At 38.4% G+C, this 21,209-nt stretch overlaps 1 protein-coding gene across 3 annotated transcripts in view; it reads left to right on the top strand.

The window, feature by feature from the left end:
* The window catches only part of PCDH19 (protocadherin 19), a 148,324-nt gene that overhangs the window by 75,274 nt on the left and 51,841 nt on the right, over positions 1 to 21,209 (top strand). For 2 of the 3 annotated variants that reach the window (XM_041740185.1, XM_041740186.1), the window contains exons 3-4: positions 8,243 to 8,301; positions 18,564 to 18,736. In XM_041740185.1, coding sequence (XP_041596119.1) covers positions 8,243 to 8,301; positions 18,564 to 18,736 — 232 coding nt within the window. The remainder of the gene's footprint in view (positions 1 to 8,242; positions 8,302 to 18,563; positions 18,737 to 21,209) is intronic. The other variant, XM_041740184.1, reaches the window with a different exon arrangement.

Genomic DNA, 21,209 nt, shown 5'->3' with positions numbered 1-21,209 from the left:
GCTTTTGTGAAGAACTGTCATTTGAACATCTAAAACAGTAATTGGTTTTAGAAAAGGTTATGGGTCTTTTCATCGTTGATCAATGAATACAATTACCATTATTAGACATCAGCAGTTTAAAAAGGACTAGCATTTTAAAATCAGTTTGCTGTGCATCTGATTTGGGATTCCAGTTTTCCTGTTTGTATTGCTAAAATGATTAAGAGTTAAAAATTAAAATAATTAGATAGCAGATTGCAATTAGGATGCTTTTCAGTTTGATGGGACTTTTAACGCATTTTAAAAAATGAATAGTCATCTTTATTTTAAGATGAAAACTTTAAGGTTTGAGGAATATCTGTTTTAATCTCAGAAACCTTTTTTAAGCTTTGTGTAGTGATCTGGGGAGTTGCGCCACTGGGCAAAAGATTCTAGTTCTGGATATTTGCATTTATTAGTTTCTTTCTCAGTCGGGTTGAAGTCTCTCCTGGTGATAAATGTGGTGCTGAGGCAGTCACAGTCACTCTTTCAGAGACTAGGGTAAAATTCAGTGAGCTGTAAGAGTAATGCAAAATGACAATTAAAGTAGGGCATTCCAGTACCTTGGGGGCCTGACAAAATGGAAGAATTTGACTTCTGATGTGCCAGACTTATTAACATAGAGACATAATAGCATACCACCTACCCAAAAGTCTTGCTTAGAAACCTCACATATCCAGAAGGGAGCTCAGAATAGAAAGCAGTAATCAAAAAGAAGCCTCTGAAGCAGGTAAAAAATAAACAAGAACCAAAATATTACACAGAAGTCTCTATATTTATTTTTAAGATTTTATTTGTTTATTCATGAGACACACAGAGAGAAGCAGAGACATAGGCAGAGGGAGAAGCAGGCTTCATGCAGGGAGCCCGATGTGGGACTTGATCCTGGAGCCTTGAGCCAGAGGCAGACGCTTAACTGCTGAGCCAGCCAGGCATCCCTAAAAGTCTCTATATTAAAGATCATGTAATTTCCCTCTTAGAACAACAGTATTTCAGCTGTCTGCCCAGATCTGAACTCTTATTTTCTAGACAAATGGAGTTTCTTAAGAACATGGTAGAGTAGAAGTATCAAACTCTACTGTAATGGAAGAGGAGTTGTTTTTGATTTTTGATAGCACTGAGAGGTAATAATACTGTGTGTTTGATAGCAAGGTGATGAAGGACATATGTTAAAAATTAAAGGCAAGAACTCAAAAAACAGAACACTTTGGGGTCAGTGAATGTACCATCAAAACCTGCATGGTACAGTGATTTATGTTTAGAAGGGTGCTTCTAAGTAACCAATAAACAACTGTACAATACCCTTAGAAACAACACAGAATGATTAGGATTTTAAATCAAAGTTTTGGTTCTTGCAGAGGAAAGCCCTAAGGTATCTAAAAAACTCAGCTATCCAGAGGTACTTATTCATCAGGTTTTCAGAAAATCAAGGTTTTATTATACAATGGAATATTACTCAGCAATTAGAAACGACAAATACCCACCATTTGCTTCAACGTGGATGGAACTGGAGGGTATTATGCTGAGTGCAGTAAGTCAATCGGAGAAGGACAAACAGTGTATGTTCTCATTCATTTGGGGAATATGAATAATAGTGAAAGGGAATATAAAGGAAGGGAAAAGAAATGTTGGGAAATATCAGGAAGGGAGACAGAACATAAAGACTCCTAACTCGGGGAAACGAACTAGGGGTGGTGGAAGGGGAGGAGGGCGGGTGCTGGAGGGGAATGGGTGACGGGCACTGAGGTGGACACTTGACGGGATGAGCACTGGGTGTTTTTCTGTATGTTGGTAAATTGAACACCAATAAAAATTAATTAAAAAAAAAAAAAAAACCTAAGCCAAGTGAGAAGTCTGTTCTCAATGAGTTCCTAGGATAAACACTTCTAGATAAAGAAAGGATTTGGGAGACATATTAAATGGTAGGAAAATGACTCTTATTTTCCATTCCAACTGAGAATGGAAATAAAAGTTTGCTCTAGACTCATTTTTTAATGTCAAAATTAGTTTTTTCAGAAACAAATGTTGTTCTTGTCTCTTTACTGTGTTCCTGTGTTAACTTGGCTGTCTCATTAGAGATGGGGACGTTTCCTAGTGAAATTAATGTGACATTTAGAGAAAATTTCCCCTCTCAAATGTTTCATGTTATTTGCCATTTAGAATACTTAGAGAGGGGATTGGAATAATGTCAAGCAAATTTTGATTAAATAGGGCTAGCCAGGAGCCAATAAATTCATGCAAAAAAGAAAAGCTCTTTTATTATTTCTTTAAAAAGTGTATTTTTGCTCTAGTTCTTTAACCTATGTTGAGATAACCTTGACAGATAATCTGGCAAGAGAGATGCCATCTTCTAAACAACTGGGATTGCGTTAGAAAACATAGCACATCATGGCAAAGCCTGTAGTCAGTCCTTTGCTCAGGACAGTTCTCTCCTCTGAATGTACATTTGAAGTATCTGGGAAGCTTTAAAAAATACCAAAGCCTGGGCCCCATTCTAGGCCAATTACTTCAGAATCTCTTGGAGTGGGACCTTGGCAACAGTATTTTTGAAACCCCCGAAGTTTCCTGGTTGATTCCAATGTGCATTAGGGCTGAGAACCACTGGATTAAGATGTGCAAACTATTCATTAAGAAAAGGTTATTTCGGGGACACATGGGTGACACCTGCCTTTGGCTCAGGGTGTGATCCTGGGATCTGGGATTGAGTCCCACATCTGGCTCCCTGTGAGGAGCCTGCTTCTCCCTCTGCCTGTGTCTCTGCCTCTCTCTCTGAGTCTCTCATTAATGGATAAATAAAATCTTTTTTTTTTTAAATAAAAGATTATTTTTTTTTCTTCAGGCTGGTCTGAGTCTCATTCTTTGCTCCATCTGAAGTGCAGAAAAAGTGTACAATGTCTTTCAATACACAGAAGTTGGGTTTGAGCACATACCTTGAATCAATATGAATAAGAACACTTGATGTGAATATACACAGACCCGTAATAGGCTATGTGGCAAATTAGCTCAGTTGTTTGGAATGCAGTATTAATGGGGCCAGAATAGTGTATACTATCAATTAGAATAATTCTGTTTCATAGTTTGCTCCCATAACTCCAATCAAGTGGCCTCACAAAGAGACCTGAGATGGATTACAAAGACAAAAAGACAGTGGGATGACTCAACATAGCTCCATCCACTATGGGAAAATTGGTTCTAGAAATCTGCTGCATGCCTAGTGCTTCTAATTTCATGAGGATGCAGCATAAGGTATCTGCCTATTATGGTCTGTGCTGGTTTTAGGAATGGAATATTTATTTACATATGGACCCACAAAAAGGGGTGGTTTACTCTTTTAGAGCACAAAAAAGGGGGAAAGAAAGATAGGAAGCTGACAAACTTCAGTGATACTCTTTTCTACTTATGGTGGCAGATCATACCTGGCGTGTTTGCCCAGGTTACCCAATCTGGATCTCAGAGTAAGGGAAAGGGAATTTTTAAAAAAGATTTTATTTATTTATTCATGACAGACACACACACACACACACAGAGGGAGAGAGAGAGAGAGAGAGAGAGAGAGAGAGAGAGAGAGAGAGAGGCAGAGACACGGGCAGAGGTAGAAGCAGGCTCCATGCAAGGGAGCCGATGCAGGACTCGATCCGGGTCTCCAGGATCACACCCCCAGGCTGAAGGCGGCGCTAAACCACTGAGCCACCGGGGCTGCCTGGGAAAGGAAATTATTAAGATCTTCACAAGCAAGCCTTATAGACTTGTTTCTTCTTTTACTCAGTGCCTGCAAGAGGGAATACACATGGTAGATATATTATTTCATTAGGATCAAGACAAAGTATAGTCACTGGGGATAGAATTTGAATGGCTTTGTTTATTTGCCCATACACAGAGTTCTGGCGCTATGACTGGAGGTCAGGTCTTTGCAGAGGTCCATACTGCACACAGTATGGATAGTACACACAGGTTGGATGCCTTTTATGCAAAGATATGCAAAATACTCTATTTGAAAACTGGCTTCTTTCCAGAGTGGCTGCACCATTTCAGATTCCCACCAACAGTGTAAGAGGGTTCCCTTTTCTCCTCATCCTCTCCAACATTTGTGGTTTCCTGCCTTGTTAATTTTCCCCATTCTCACTGGTGTGAGGTGGTATCTCATTGTGGTTTTGATTTGTATTTCCCTGATGGCAAGTGATGCAGAGCATTTTCTCATGTGCATGTTGGCCAGGTCTATGTCTTCCTCTGTGAGATTTCTCTTCATGTCTTTTGCCCATTTCATGATTGGATTGTTTGTTTCTTTGCTGTTGAGTTTAAGAAATTCTTTATAGATCTTAGAAACTAGCCCTTTATCTGATAGGTCATTTGCAAATATCTTCTCCCATTCTGTCGGTTGTCTTTTAGTTTTGTTGACTGTATCCTTTGCTGTGCAAAAGCTTCTTATCTTGATGAAGTCCCAATAGTTCATTTTTGCTTTTGTTTCTTTTGCCTTCGTGGATGTATCGTGCAAGAAGTTACTGTGGCCGAGTTCAAAAAGGGTGTTGCCTGTGTTCTCCTCTAGGATTTTGATGGAATCTTGTCTCACATTTAGATCTTTCATCCATTTTGAGTTGATCTTTGTGTATGGTGCAAGAGAGTGGTCTAGTTTCATTCTTCTGCATGTGGATGTCCAATTTTCCCAGCACCATTTATTGAAGAGACTGTCTTTCTTCCAATGGATAGTCTTTCCTCCTTTATCGAATATTAGTTGACCATAAAGTTCAGGGTCCACTTCTGGGTTCTCTATTCTGTTCCATTGATCTATGTGTCTGTTTTTGTGCCAGTACCACACTGTCTTGATGACCACAGCTTTGTAGTACAACCTGAAATCTGGCATTGTGATGCCCCCAGATATGCTTTTCTTTTTTAAAATTCCCCTGGCTATTTGGGGTCTTTTCTGATTCCACACAAATCTTAAAATAATTTGTTCTAAATCTCTGAAGAAAGTCCATGGTATTTTGATAGGGATTGCATTAAACATGTAAATTGCCCTGGGTAACATTGACATTTTCACAATAATAATTCTTCCAATCCATGAGCATGGAATATTTTTCCATCTCTTTGTGTCTTCCTCAATTTCTTTCAGAAGTGTTCTGTAGTTTTTAGGGTATAGATCCTTTACCTCTTTGGTTAGGTTTATTCCTAGGTATCTTATGCTTTTGGGTGCAATTTTAAATGGGATTGACTCCTGTGTGGAGGTTCCTCAAAGAGTTAAAAATAGACCTGCCCTACGACCCAGCAATTGCACTGTTGGGGATTTACCCCAAAGATTCAGATGCAATGAAATGCTGGGACACCTGCACCTTGATGTTTATAGCAGCAATGTCCACAATAGCCAAACTGTGGAAGGAGCCTCGATGTCTATCGAAAGATGAATGGATAAAGAAGATGTGGTTTATGCATACAATGGAATATTACTCAGCCATTAGAAACGACAAATACCCACCATTTGCTTCAATGTGGATGGAACTGGAAGGTATTATGCTGAGTGAAGTAAGGCAGTGAAGTAAGTCAATCAGAGAAGGACAAACATTATATGGTCTCATTCATTTGGGGAATATAAATAATAGTGAAAGGGAATATAAGGGAAGGGAGAAGAAATGTGTGGGAAATATCAGAAAGGGAGACAGAACAGAAAGACTCCTAACTCTGGGAAAGGAACTAGGGATGGTGGAAGGGGAGGAGGGCGGGGGGGCTGTGTGAATGGGTGACGGGCACTGAGGGGGACACTTGACAGGATGAGCACTGGGTGTTATTCTGTATGTTGGTAAATTGAACACCAATAAAAAATAAATTTATTATAAAAAAAAAAGAAAAGAAAACTGGCTTCTTCAACATGACAGTTTCTTGAGATGTTCCTCAATGCTTTTCCTGCAAAGCCAGTGTGCTCACAGTTTCCTTTTTTGCTTTTTGTGTCTATTAGCTTTCTTGAAAAAATGATTTTTTAAAAGATTTTATTTATTTCTTCATGAGAGACACACAGAGAGAGGCGCAGACATCAGCAGAGGGAGAAGCAGGCTCTCCACAGGGAGCCCAATACAGGACTTGATCCCAGGACCCCAGGATACAACGAAGGCAGAGACTCAACCACTCAGCCACCCAGGTGCCCCTCTTGAAAAAAATGTTTTAGTATGTTTGGAGGCTGAGATGAAATGTGTTCATGCTATTCTTTTATTCCTTGAATGAGGTCAAATTCTTGATCCTATTTGGGGTTTCAGTTTCCGTGGAAAGCAGGGTTAAGTTAACGATTCCCAGCATTTCCACTGTGAGCCATGAAAAATTCAGTGGAACTTTCCCTTTGGATTCATGTCCCTATTCTATATATGAGGGAAGTGAGGCATGCAGAAATTAGGTAATTTACCCAAGGTTGCACTTTGAAACTAGTCATTGAGTACTTAATCCATTTCCTGTTTTAATTAGATAGCATGCTTTCTGACAGGTGGAGACTTCCACTTGTTATATTATATATTGTATTGAATATTATAAAAGAGCACATTTACCCAGGACAATTTTTGCCTATTATGTTGGGATAATAATTTATTCAAGGAATGCTTGTTGATCGACTTACAGATGGATGACTTCTTCCAGCAATACTTCCAGCATTGTATTCCCAATGCCGTTTCAAGTCTACCTCATCTTCCTGTAATTATGTTTGCAGCAATTTTAGCATCCATTTTCTTTTATTTTCATTATTTTTATTTTTTTCAGCATCCATTTTCTTATGAACAGATTCGAAATGAACTGACCTTTTTGATTTTTTACTCTCCCAATCCATTCCTTATAACAGAACCAAAAATCATTTGTGGTTTACATTAAAGGGGATTTTATCCACTAGATAAAAGCAGTGTGAGGGAATATTACAGAGGCCATCATCAAATGAGGAGCATGTAGAGGGCATGAGCATGCCTGAGTACATGACAATGGTGGTATGTAGTTACCTTCTCAGCACTCTCTCCTACTTTCTCCCACCTGTTCACTGCTGTCATCCCCAGCTACTCTAGATACTTAGGGTCCCCTCTTCCCCAACTGTTAGCTGTTTGGTACTCACGTGGTAGTTGGATTTGCTACCATCTATCCTATTTTCTCTTCTACCAATCTCTGAGTTCCTTGAAACCAAAAGCATCCAAGAGCCTAGCACTGTTAATGTCTGACGGCTAGTCATCTGAAAGCTATCTGCTATTTTGTTAGCTAGATAGCTGTTGTGTTTCCTTTTTCAGGTACTTTTAGTCAGTGATTTCAGAAGGCCCTAAGGCATGGTGAGAATGGTGAGGATTTCTGGTGGAATAGCAGGAGGGTGGAGATGTTATTAGGCATTTTCCAGTAGATACAATGGTTCAGTGAAAGTAGTACTTTAGTGTTGGGGTAAGGTTCACCTTCCTAGGACTTTCAGTTACTTCCGTGTCAACTTTTCTCTTCTTTCCCACCTTCTAAGGCTGCCCCCTTTGGGTGCTCATTAACGGTTTCCCATCTCATATGGCAGGTATTCTGCATTTGCTTTTGTAAAGCTGTTGCTCAGGCAGTCTACTGTAACCAGATTAGGCAGTAGCGTTTTAATGATAGGAGCTGAGACAGGGTTTGCTTGCAAACTTCATGTTTCACACAAAAGGTTTTGGCACACCCTGTGGACTGCCCTTCACCCAGTTTCAGGCATAATACTTCTTTGCCTTTATATCTGTTAAAAAAAAGGGGGCTTCCTGCATAACCAATGCTGAGCAAAACGCCTTAAAGAGAAGTGCAGAGTTCAAATCCACAGTAGGGGATTACCTTGCCTGCATTTCCCTATCCATGGAATAAATATTTTAACTTGTTAATTATCTACTACTAATAAGAAATAACTTTGAACTTCCAGTCAATTTGATGGGCACAGAATTATATCTGCTGGGAACGGGAAGCAATTAGTTTCTGTAAAGATTGTGCGTCATGCTGTATCTTCCTCCAAGTGGTTGTATGGTCAGTAGTCATGGTATTCTAGGGGATGTTTGTATCAATTTCATCTTGGCCTGCAGTTGAGGGCTGCCTCCACAGAACCCCCATGGCCCTAAGAAAGCGGCAGAAATTCTTGAGGCTGTTTTCCCACTATGGCCTTGGTTTCTGATTCATTCATTGCTTCTCACACAGCAGAAAAACTCCCCCCTAAGTAGAACAGTTTGGCTCTCTTCATGAATCATCTATGTAACCTTTTTAATATTTTTCCCCCTTGCAGACTGAAAACTATTCCTTTGATTCCAACTATGTGAACAGCCGAGCCCATTTAATCAAAAGGTATGTTGATTTGCTTGTCTATTTCTATGACTAAGCTTCACTTAATAGAAAAAGCAAAACAGATTAAGCTTTTTAAATGATGCCTTTGTTTTTATGTCAAGATTTATTTATTTATTTTAGAGAATGTGCACGAGTTGGGGGGGTAGGGTGAGGAGCAGAGAGAGAGACTCTCAAGCAGATTTCCTGCTGAGCCGGGTGTCTGACTTGGGGCTGGATCTCATGACCCTGAGATCATGACTGGATCCAAAATCAAGAGGTGAGTGCTTAACCAACTGAACCACCCAGGTGCCCCACGATGCCTTTGTTTTTGGATTTTAAAATGAATGCCTGTTTTTGGATTTTAAAATGAACGCCTGTCTGCTTATTGTAAGAGATTTGAAAAATTCAGAAAAATATAGAAAAATAAAAATTGCGGTAATTCCACTACCCGAAAATAATCATCATTGGCATTTTACCATTCTCCTTTACATCAAAATGTATGCATAGACACAAATTTTTTAAAAACTGGGATCATATTAAAATAGTTTTATATGATGATTTTGATATATGATATTAGAAAACAGATATTTTCAAAATCATGTTGATATCAAAATTCTTGTTGCTCTTCGCTTTCAATGGAGAGAGCCCTTAAACAATTTCTCATGTGGAACTTTCAGTGAATTTCAAAATGCTATGCTTTTGTTTACTTTGGAATCATTTTAAAGATATGTTAATGGCAGTAAACTAATTTCTAATCTTTTAAAAATGTTATAGGTGAGACTGGAAAAGAAAAAAATCTTTTTTAAAAGATTGATTGATTGATTGATTTATGAGAGACACAGAGAGGCAGAGACATAGAAAGACGGAGAAGCAGGCTCCTCACAGGGAGCCCGATGTGGAATTCGATCCCCCTACCCGGAATCATGCCCTGAGCCTAAGGCAGATGCTCAACCGCTGAGCTACCCTGGCGTCTCAGAAAAAAAAAAAAATCTTTGCATGATTCAACACTTCTTAAGATATTTGGAAGTGTTTCAAATGTAGCATTCAAAGTTAGGATTTGTGGGGTACCTGGGTGGCTCAATCAGTTAAGCATCTGCCTTCAGCTCAGGTCATGATCCGAGGGTCCTGAGATCAAGCCTGGGATGGAACCCGATGTCGAGTCCCACAGTGGGCTTTCTGCTTGGCAGGATGCCTGCTTTTTCCTCTCCCTCTGCCATTCCCCCCACTTGTGCTCTCTGGTTCTCTTTGTCTCTCTGTCAAATAAATAATATTTTCAAAAAACAAAAATACAAAAAACCCAAAGAGGATTTGTGTGATTGGTTAGTCATAACTCTGTTATCCATAGAGCCACAGAATACTGAGCTGAATACTGCCAAGGAAGATTCCATCTGATGCAGTGGGTACCAAGGTTCAGGGAGCCCTCTAAGGAGGGAGCACTAAACTAAGTGGAGAACTTACTGGGCTGAAAAACCAGTACTGACTATTCACATGATGCCTTTATTACTCTTCATGCAAATATCCTCTTGAATGGTCCAGTGGTTATTCTGCAGCTAAAATGGAATCGGAGTGTGTTTGTTAAGATAATATAAATAAAATAAAGAGAGAAGCAGGGTCTATTGGAGCTACAGTAGAGAAGATGTGAAAATTCTATTATTTTGCTGGCTCCAATCCCATAAATTTACCTCACCAGATGAATATGATTTGAAGAATAAACTGGCTTGTTGAACAAGTCACTTTAATTCATATTTAATTTAATTCATGATGCTGCAGTAACCCCTGAAATCATGCTAGGTTTATCTGTATTGGTCTGGAATTGCTTGTGAACTTAAGTGATGACCATTAATTATTATTAATTAAAATGAATAGCCCAGCATTACTGGTCATAGCAGTTTGGAATTTTCTTGAGAGGTTGGGAGAAATATTTTCTTAGCTCACAGAATAAACTCAAAATGTAAGGAATTCAAAATTACCTGACTCATTTGTTTTAGGAGGAAAAAGGCCCCTCTTTATATGTGCTATTTAGAGTAACTTTGCAGCAGAAGTCTACTTTATTTTTATTTATACTTTATTTTCTGCTTTAGGACTGTTATTTCAAAGCTTCTGATAAAAATTCTGGTAAAAGCAGATTTTTTTTTTTAATCTTCACCAGTCCCTTGGGCTAGCTCTGGGTCCCTGGGAATTCTATGACCAGGGTAAACTTTTGCCGTAAGTCTGATTTTCAGAGCAAGGCAGAAAGCCTTCTCCTAGGGACCCTCGCTGTCCTCGGTCAGCCCCGAATATACAGTGCCCAGGCTGAATGATGAGATGAAAACTTAACATTTAAACATTTAGTTTTCAGGATACATGTATTTCCACAGCAGCTTTGGGACTCCCTAGAAACCTCTGATTTTGGTTAATTACTTTATATGTTTTGGTTTACACACAAAATGCACAACCTGGACTTAACACAGGCTTTCAGTGGAAAAGTCTCCTTATGTTGCCTGAAACCTAAAATAATGACTTTTTACCAGGGACCACTTTGATTAAGAGGAAACATCTGAAAACTCAGGGACACATGCATTTTTGCCAGATTCTGTTTTTGGAACATTGACGGCTTTGGAAAACCACAAAGGCCTTGGAATTTACCGGATTCATTGAGTTTAGACAAAGCACAATACCTGGAAAGATACAGGAAATCTCGTGTGCTATGCTTTTCTGGGGACTAACCATTTTAAATGTAAAATGTGGAAAATGTTAAGAGAGAGTTATAACACCAGGTGATAAAAACCATGCAAACTATGTTCAAATAGCTCACAGTGATGTTTGAAAGGGGTTTCACTGTATGTGGTTTCTTGAGGATCCATTTATATGCATGGAAAAATCTCCCAGCCAGGAAATTCTGAATCTTGTTATCAGTTTTAATTTTATCATCAAGTCCTGTTTCTTTGAATCCAATTTCAAGAGAATTTTAAGAACTTCTTTTCCTATCCATTTTCTTTCCCTCTATTTACTTTCTACTTACCCAAGGATGCTTCTTGGACCCTTCTCTTCGGCATTCTCCAGCAGTTAACTGTCTCGTCCAGACAGTTTACACACAGGCTGCTTTTCCACTCTCACTGGAAAGACAGGGAGCAAGAGGGTTCCCTTAAGCACAAATCAAGGTTGAAAAGGGTAGAGAGTGGATCTGGAACAGAAAGGGAAGATAAATGTCGCATCATCTTTGCACCCCAGAATCTGGTGTCATATTTATGTAGTTTTGTTGTTGTTTTCAGAACATCACCTGCAACCTGCAGGTGTACCCACGGCTTATGTCAGAATTCCAGATTAATGAGCCAAGATGGTTTAGAAACTTTTTTGGATGTGCTTCCTTCCTGCTGTGTTTGTTTCCCTGGTATCTTCTCAGAACAAGGCAAGCCAGCAGTTTCACTTTGCCCCTGCTGCAACATTCTCTTCTCTTTCTTCATGCTTGGTTTCTCTGCTGCTATCTAATGTCTACTCCCACAGTGCTTTTGGAGCAATATCAAGCGGGGCATGAGGGTGTAGCTCAAAGAAAATGAAGCAGGAAATGAACAAGATAGTGAAGCAGGGTGGAAGGGAAAATGACCATTGGCTCCTAAAGCATACATAGTGCTTTCCTTTTCCACCCGACGTGTTCTGGAGTTTTGCTGCACCTGGTATAATGTCTTGTCTATAACAAGTGCTGGTACATGTTTATTGAATGAATGGATGAAAGAAGTTGAAGAAAATCTCAGCATTTTATCAATGGAAATTGGCACGAAATATCCCTCTAAACCAGTAATTTCTGACCTTTAATATGCATTAGAATCACCTCGGAGGGGATGCCTGGGTGGCTCAGGGATTGAGCATCTGCCTTTGGCTCAGGGCATGATCCCCAGTAGGGGGTTCGAGTCCCGCATCGGGTTCCCTGTGAGGAGCCTGCTTCTCCCTCTATATCTCTGCCTCTCTTGCTATGTCTCTCATGAATAAATAAATAAAATCTTTTTTTTTTTTAAAAAAGAATCGCCTGGGAGTTTTGTTAAATGCAAAGTGTTTTAGCTCCATCCCTAGAGAATCTCCAGTTTTCATAGGTTCCAGACATGATTATGATGCAGGTAGGAGGTCCAGAAACCACTGTAGAATCATCTTTATATTCTCTAAATATAGTTACAATACTCTTGACTTTTACTTTCTTCTCATTCTTACTCTTACGTGGCATTCCTTGGGTATGTGGTCTCACCTGCTAGGAAGATATGACCTGTTTCCTTTCAGATTATTCTGTCTCTGGGAAAGATTTCCAATATTTTAAAGGGTAAATATGGGTCAGAATTGGAATAATATTTATTCATTAAGCATTTTCTATGTAACTCTCATGTTCAGAGTCTTGCTGTAGGTGTTTTCACACAAATCTGTTCCTTTGTTGGCCACCAGCGCAGTAATAGAAACATTTGCATTTACAATACCATTGCAAATGGGTACTCCAAATTTATTGTCCTACAAAAGTTGGTTTACAAGTCTTTCATTTCCCAAGAGGTACACAGGTAATAAAACAAGTGAAATCAGCATTTTTTATGCCTGGCATAAATTGTTATTTGTTTTGGGTGAGTAGCCATTTACCAGGCTGTTTTACAATTTGCAGCATCTTGCTCCCGGGGCCTTAAACTACCTTACCCAGATCCATTCATTAAGCCACTAAATGTCCTGACAAGATTAGAGTAAGTGGTACTTAGTTCGGCAGATGGGAAAACTGATCTTTTAGTGGGTTCCAGGGTTTGTGGGAGGGGAGTTACACCCCTTGCATTTTTTTAAAAACATCCTATTATTTATTTTTTTTAAAGATTTTTTTATTTATTCATGAGAGACACACAGAGAGAGGCAGAGACATAGGCAGAGAAAGAAGCAGGCTCCCTGCGGGGAGCCCGATGCAGGACTCCATCGAGGATCTGGGATCACGCACTGAGCCCAAGGCAGATGCTCAACTGCTGGCCACCCAGGCATCCCATCCCTTACATTTTTTTTTTTTTTCAGAGAATACATGACTATCATTTTTGGAGTCTTTTAAACAATTTTTATTGAGTTTAAAATTTTAATTCCAGTAGAATTACCATACAATGTTATACTAGTTTCAGATGTACAATATATGGCAAATTCTTAGACAGTTGTAGAAAATGTTAAGAAATAACATTCTCTACTGCACCAGATTTCAAAAGTAAGAAACAAAACTAAAACTTTATGCCTCTTTTTTTAAATTAATTTTTATTGGTGTTCAATTTACCAACAATATAGTGATTCAACAATTCTTGTTTTTAAGATTTTTGTTTATTTATTTATGAGAGATAGAGAGAGAGAGAGAGGCAGAGACACAGGCAGAAGGAGAAGCAGGCTCCATGCAGGGAGCCCAATGTGGGACTCGATCCCGGGTCTGCAGGATCATGCCCTGGGCCAAAGGCAGGTGCCAAACCGCTGAGCCACCCAGGGATCCCAGGGATTCAACAATTTTATACCTTACTCCGTGTTCATCAGGATACGTATACTCCAAATCCCCATCACCTCTTTCACCCATTCCCCCACCTACCTCCCCTCTGGTAACTATCAGGTTGTTCTCTATAGTTAGGGGTTTTTTCCTTGGTTTGCCCCTCTCTCTCCCTCTCTCTCATTTTGTTTTGTTTCTTAAATTCCACATGTGAGTGAAATCATATGGTATTCATCTTTCTCTGACCTATTTCACTTAGCATTATACTCTCTAGCTCCATCCATGTTGTTGAAGATGGCAGGATTTCATTTTTTTGTGGTTGAATAATATTCCATTTTATATAAAAATATGTATATTTACATATATTATCTTATATATCTTATATATATCTATTATATATTATATTATACATATTATGTTATCACCAAATGTATGTATAAATGTCATATATATATATATATATATATATATATATATATATATGTCTTCTTTATCCATTTATGTATCAGCAGACACTTGGGCTGCTTCCATAATTTGGCTACTGTATGTAAATAATGCTGCAATAAACATAGGGGTGTATATAGCCTTTTGAATTAGTGTTTTTGTATTATGGGGATAAATGCTCAGGGATGGGATTACTGTATTGTAGGATAGTTATATTTTTATTTTCTCGAGAAACCTCCATACTATTTTCCACAGTGGCTGCACTAGTTTGCATTCCTACCAACAGTGCATGAAGGTTCCTTTTTCTCCACATCCTCACCAATACTTGCTGTTTCTCATGTTTTTTATTTTAGCAAAGAATACCTGACTTTTTATACCCAACTACCAGTCCCAAATAGCCAATCCTTAACTATTTTATTATTTCTCTCATTTCTATAAAAAAAAAACCCAAAATCTCTGAGATGGTTTGTAATATTTAGATACATATAAAAAAAAGGTGATCAAACTTTAAAAAGGTGATCAAGCTTTAAAAAGATAGCCAATCCTTAACTATTTTATTATTTCTCTCATTTCTATCAAAAACAAAAAACAAAATCTGTGAGGTGGTTTGTAATATTCAGATACATATAAAAAAGATGATCAAACATTAAAAAGGCATACTTCCAATTGGGTGAAGCTAAATAGTGATCCTTGGCATCCAAATCACTGCAATTAAACATTATATTTATCATGAAGCTTTTGAGAAGCCAATACAAAATAGTAAGTACACCAGGGCATATAGTTCTCATTTTTCAATAAACAAAGGACACACATTTGACAGGAGACTTTCTTTTCCTGTTCCTGAATTCTAGGAGAAATTAATATAGCATACAGTGTTTGACTATAGTTTATGGAAGATATAGAGACATTATTTAAATACCCATTTCCTATATCAGAAAGAAAGACCACAGAAAGACCACAGGTGTAATATTTAACTATAACTCAATGAAGACATTACCATATGGAATAATGATCATATTAAACAATTACCATTTATTGAGCATTTGTGTGTACCCAGTACTTCATGTACAGTATCTCATTGAGTCATCCAAATGACCTTGTGAAGAAGGTTTTAGAAAATGCATTTTATAGACAAGGAAATTGAGGCTCAAAGACATTAGATAACAGGCCCAGTCTCCCATAGATGAAGTGGGATAGTACGATTGTCACTTATTCTAATGACAGTGCTCTTTCCGCTATAGTCTGAAAATCTGGTAGAAAAGAGTTTGAAAGAACCTAAAGCAGTGATTTTCAGCTGAGTGTGATTTGGCAATGTATGGAGACCTTTTTGGTGTAACTTCTGGAAGAGGCCCTACTAGCATCTAATGGGTAGAGGCCAGGGATGCTGATGAACATTCTACAATGTGCATAAAAAATTATGCAGCTTAAAATGTCAGTAATGCCATTAGAAACGACAAATACCCACCATTTGCTTCGACGTGGATGGAACTGGAGGGTATTATGCTGAGTGCAGTAAGTCAATCGGAGAAGGACAAACAGTGTATGTTCTCATTCATTTGGGGAATATAAATAATAGTGAAAGGGAATATAAGGGAAGGGAGAAGAAATGTGTGGGAAATATCAGGAAGGGAGACAGAACATAAAGACTCCTAACTCTGGGAAACGAACTAAGGGTGGTGGAAGGGGAGGAGGGCGGGGGGTTGGGGGGGAATGGGTGACGGGCACTGAGGGGGACACTTGACAGGATCAAGAAAAACACTGGGTGTTTTTCTGTATGTTGGTAAATTGAACACCAATAAAAATTAATTTATTAAAAAAATGTCAGTAATGCCAAGGTTGAGAAACCATGGTCTAAGGAATGGTTAATTACATTGTCCTTATACTCCTTAACGTATGTCTCCAACATATTTTGTCAGCTGCTGAAATGCACCCAATTCAGGGTTGAAGTCTCTGGCTTAAAGCAACAATTTTGTGTTCTAGATTAAAGAAATTTTCATGTGCTGCAGATACCAGAAATGCAGGTCAAAAATTAATATTTGGTATAAAAATATATGAACAAGGCAGGTCATTTCCCTTCTTCTGAGATACAGGAGTCCATATAGACAGGACCAATTTTTTTTTTCTAAAAGACAAACTTTGAATCTGTTCAAGCTATGGGATTAGTATTTACAGGACGCCCCAACATCTGTGCCATAAAGCTAGAAATTGTTACACGCTCTAAAGCCTGTACTTCCAATTGGTCTTCTTGACCATAAAATAATTTTAGGATGATTTTTTTTTTATGATAGTCACACAGAGAGAGGCAGAGACACAGGCAGAGGGAGAAGCAGGCTCTATGCACCAGGAGCCCGACGTGGGATTCGATCCCAGGTCTCCAGGATCACGCCCTGGGCCAAAGGCAGGCGCCAAACCGCTGCGCCACCCAGGGATCCCAGATGATTATTTTTTAAATAGAACTGCATACTGGTGGGTCCACAGGGCTGAGTAGCTGCATGACATAATTTTGGAGGAGCTGAGTGAATTGGCTTATTGAATGATTTTAGTTTTAACACAGGTGATGCTCAGTGATCCTTCCTGAAAGTAATTAGCAAACAGGTCAATGTTTTACTCTCTCCTGCTCTTCATTTTCTTATAATTATGGCTTTCCAGTTACTGCCCTTTTGATCCTTTCCTTTTCATATTCATGGCAGCAAGCATTCTACATCTAGATTGGTCATATGTTAAAAATCTGCTGTGATTCCTTTTGACCAATGTAGAGAATGACAATGTATCTATTGTGTTCATGGCGTAGCTCTTCATCATATATACTGAATGTTCTTCTCAAAGCCTCAGAGAGCCAGGCCTGTGGATATTCAAGGTTGAGCACATCAAATGAGTTTACACTATCATCTCCACAGGCTCTCTTTTCAGAGGTACAGTAGGTCTGTTGAGACTTATCCTAATTCACAAGCATGACACTCTGTTATTAAGATGACAACACATTATCTTGATACTTCCTCACTGATTGGGGAATGGATTCACCATTCCACTAGGTATTTCAGATGCATAATTTATGGTACTTAGTGTTGCACATCCGCAGATTCTGTCAGGACATACAAAGTGTTAGAAAAAACAGGTGGGGCCTCTATGGATGTACCTTATGTATTATTCTCTATTTTTGTGTGAGGTTCTTGGATGGTATGTTTAGTGCACTGTATGGTGGACTGATTTAACAAATGCAAGAAAAATTGGCCCATAAACTCCTCAGCTGAAAGTTTTCATATTTTTAGCTTAACTACACTCACAGTTTTATTAGAGCTCAACTCTCTGCTTCTCACTTATATCTTACTGTTCATGCACCAAGGCTCTCCTATTCTCAGCTCCTGCCCCTCTTCTTTTCCTTTGAATCTATCTCTCTGAATTTCTCAGCTAAAACTGACCTGAGTTCTCTGGTCCTGATAATCCTTTCTATTTTAATTGCATTATCTTAATTTCTGCCACTTCAATTTTTGCAGTTGATTAGTAGACCTCTTTGGAGAAGCAATTTACATAGTATTTAAGGGCCCAGGCTCTGGAGCTAGACTGACTGGATTTGGCCTTAGATCTGTTACATTTCCTCAGCTGTATGACCTTGGGCAGGTTATTTAACTTCCTTGTGCTTCTGTTCTTTCATCTATAAATGGCAATATTAATGGTACCTTTCTCTTATATAGTTGTGATGATTAAAAAAGTTAATTCATGTCAAGCACTTAGAACAGTGCCTTATGTGTAGTAATTGCTCAGGAAACATTAGCTATTATTTTACTTTGATTACATAAGAAGAGAGAAAACCTTCTGAAATGGTAATATTCTTTGCAGGTGGTTGTTTCAAATTTCTATCTTCTTCCACCTTGCCTGTAGTAATGCATTGAAGATAAGTGAATGAAAGTATTAGCTACATCAGCATTCAATACTCGGAACCTCTCTGCAGTGTTAAGTTCCATTATCTTTGTTTTTAAACAAAATTATTTATATGTTTGTTTGTTTATTTATTTATTTATTTATTTATTTATTTATTTATTTGAGAGAGAGAGAGAGAGAGAGAGCACAGAATCCTGTGAGAGGGGCAGAAGGAGACGGAGGGAGAGAATCCCAAGCAGACTCCCCCCTGAGCACAGAGCCCAACACAGTGCTCGATATCACAACCCATGAGATCAGGACCTGAGCCAAAATCACAATTTGGATACTCAACCAACTGAGCCACCCTGGTGCCCCAACTTCCATTATCTTTAAACAGAAATTTCTTTTATCTACTCTTTTTGACAGTCCAGTCACTGTTGGCCTCACCACAGAGCTGATATCATCCTGGCTCTGAAAGATTTTAAAGATCAGATTATCACAGTTGTAAATTATCATTCTTTCTTCAACCCAGCAGCTCTACCTTCAAGGACTTAGAGGGCAACAGCCTGAAGGATAGTGGTCATGAAGAGAGTGACCAGACTGACAGTGAGCATGATGTCCAGCGGAGCCTGTATTGTGATACTGCTGTCAATGATGTGCTGAACACCAGTGTGACCTCCATGGGATCTCAGATGCCTGACCATGGTAAGGGCTGATTGGATGTAAGTTGCAGCTATGATCCCAAAGAATCCAAATATTTGTAGGTATATTGTACTACTTTACTGTAGTAAGTGTCATCAAGGTGTGTACTGTGCTTATGCCTGAATAGCATCTACAGAGTTTTGAGATGTTCTGACACTTGACCAGGTTCTTCTTCATCCTCCCTGAGTGGATCTCCTAGGTTTGTATAAGGTTGCAGGCAGTTTAAAAGCTAATATTACTCAGCAATTAGAAACAACAAATACCCACCATTTGCTTCAATGTGGATGGAACTGGAGGGTATTATGCTGAGTGAAATAAGTCAATCGGAGAAGGACAGTGTATGTTCTCATTCATTTGGGGAATATAAATAATAGTGAAAGGGAATATAAAGGAAGGGAAAAGAAATGTTGGGAAATATCAGGAAGGGAGACAGAACATAAAGACTCCTAACTCGGGGAAACGAACTAGGGGTGGTGGAAGGGGAGGAGGGCGGGTGTTGGAGGGGAATGGGTGACGGGCACTGAGGTGGACACTTGACGGGATGAGCACTGGGTGTTTTTCTGTATGTTGGTAAATTGAACACCAATAAAAATTAATTTAAAAAAATAAAAAAATAAAAGCTAACTACTTATTCATATTGTGTACATTCTCTTTAATAATAACTGCACTGAGCACATAGAAAATGAGCAGATACTTTCTCACCAGGAATAAATGCCTCATTTTACTTTAGTACATGAAATTTAACTGATCAGTTGAGTTGCACAGAACATAGCACTAATGAGACCAAAGGGGTGGATTTTATTTCTATATCAGGCTGGTTAACATTACCCAGAGAGAGACTCTGTTCTCTGACCACAGATTGTATACCCTTTACTGAAGAGAGAAAGTACCAAACTTCCCATTTTGTTTATGGGGTGGGTATGCCAACTCCCTCTAGCTACCACACACATGCATGCCATTCATCATAGGAGAGACTAGTGTAAGAAAACATGGCTCATCAAAGTAATATTCTGTGCATATGAAAAACATCTCAAAGCAAATCTCAGGAGTAGCATTCTCATGTATGAAAAAGAGTCTATTTTTGTGAATGCAGCCGCACATGCTTTAGCAAGAGGAGCTATTTAAAGCTGTGGTAGACATAAACCAGGGTATAAAAACATTAGCAGAGTTCAGCAAAGGCAGAATATTCAAATGGACTTGGGCACAAATGTCATTTTCAATGTTTTACAGATGCAAACATGCTAGGAAAACAGCCTGTCTTTTTCAATTAAGAACTATGAATTCAGCTTGGTGTTTAGGCTCAGTGAAGCTTCAGAACGCTTGGCTATGTCTTGAGAGAAGCTAGACGCAAGCTCAGCTGGAAGCCCTACTGCTAAAAGACTTAAAGATGAGAAAACAAAATATGGTGATTATGTGCTGGTCTTCAGCTGTTTCATTTCACTGTAAACATCATTAAATGCTTTTTGTTTTGGTCTTATAAATGAATCCAAAGGAGAATATTACACAATTCAAAAAAGGAAATGTTTTTCATAGAAAAAAGTTTGTCACTGTAGATTCTGTTAAATTGTCTAATCCATCCCCTCCCCAGCAGACCCAAGTGTCAATGTTTGTAATATATAGAGGTCACTACTGATTGTGCACTGCTGTTTTCCCTAATTGGCAAGTGGTGACATCCGCAGAGATAATATACTTTCTGGGCAACCTTTCTTTTTTTTTTTTTTGTTTTTTTTTTGGGTAACCTTTCTAAGACTAAAGATGAAAAACTAAATATTTATATAACTGAAACAGAGACTGTTTAATTCTCAGAAGATTAATAGTGTGTCATAGGATACAGACGAGTATTATCATTTACTAGTCTTGTATCTCAAAAAAGTGATTTTTCACTATATCAGAAAGGGTTTTAGTTAGAAGCTTTTAAAAATGAAGTGAATCCAGAAAAGGAAAAGGTCATAATTGATTCTCACTTTATACCTGGATAGAATAACTCTGTTTAAATTTTTGTCATATTTTTCTAGGAAAACAGTATTGGTGGAGTATGCTTAATTTTTCTGAGGGACTCTTTCTTCCAAATGGGATGTATTATATGTGTATATATATAATACATTATACATTATATATATATACACAATGTATTATACATATACATGTATTTTATATATGTTATATACTAATGAGAGTATTCTAAAGCAAATGTGTGGCATTATTCCAAAACTCTGCTACATAAAAGATGATTACATACACACACACACATACACACACACGTGTACCCAGACACCTTTTGCTGTTTCATTTTGGCAACACTTTCATATTTTTTCTCAGTATTCAGGTTGCTTGTATATATCTTAATTTTTTCCCCATCATTCAAGCAGTGGCTAAATCTTAAGCCAACCCTTGAATTTGTTTTTTTCAATTTGGTTGAGTCATTAAGCTTTAGGTACAGACAGAATTCTGGTCTTGCTTACCTCTCAGGCTCTAC

The sequence above is a fragment of the Vulpes lagopus genome, chromosome X, assembly GCF_018345385.1.
Source record: "Vulpes lagopus strain Blue_001 chromosome X, ASM1834538v1, whole genome shotgun sequence".
NCBI lineage: Eukaryota > Metazoa > Chordata > Mammalia > Carnivora > Canidae > Vulpes > Vulpes lagopus.
The sequence above is the reverse complement of the archived record's forward strand: the minus strand, read 5'-3'. Positions and strand labels throughout refer to the sequence as shown.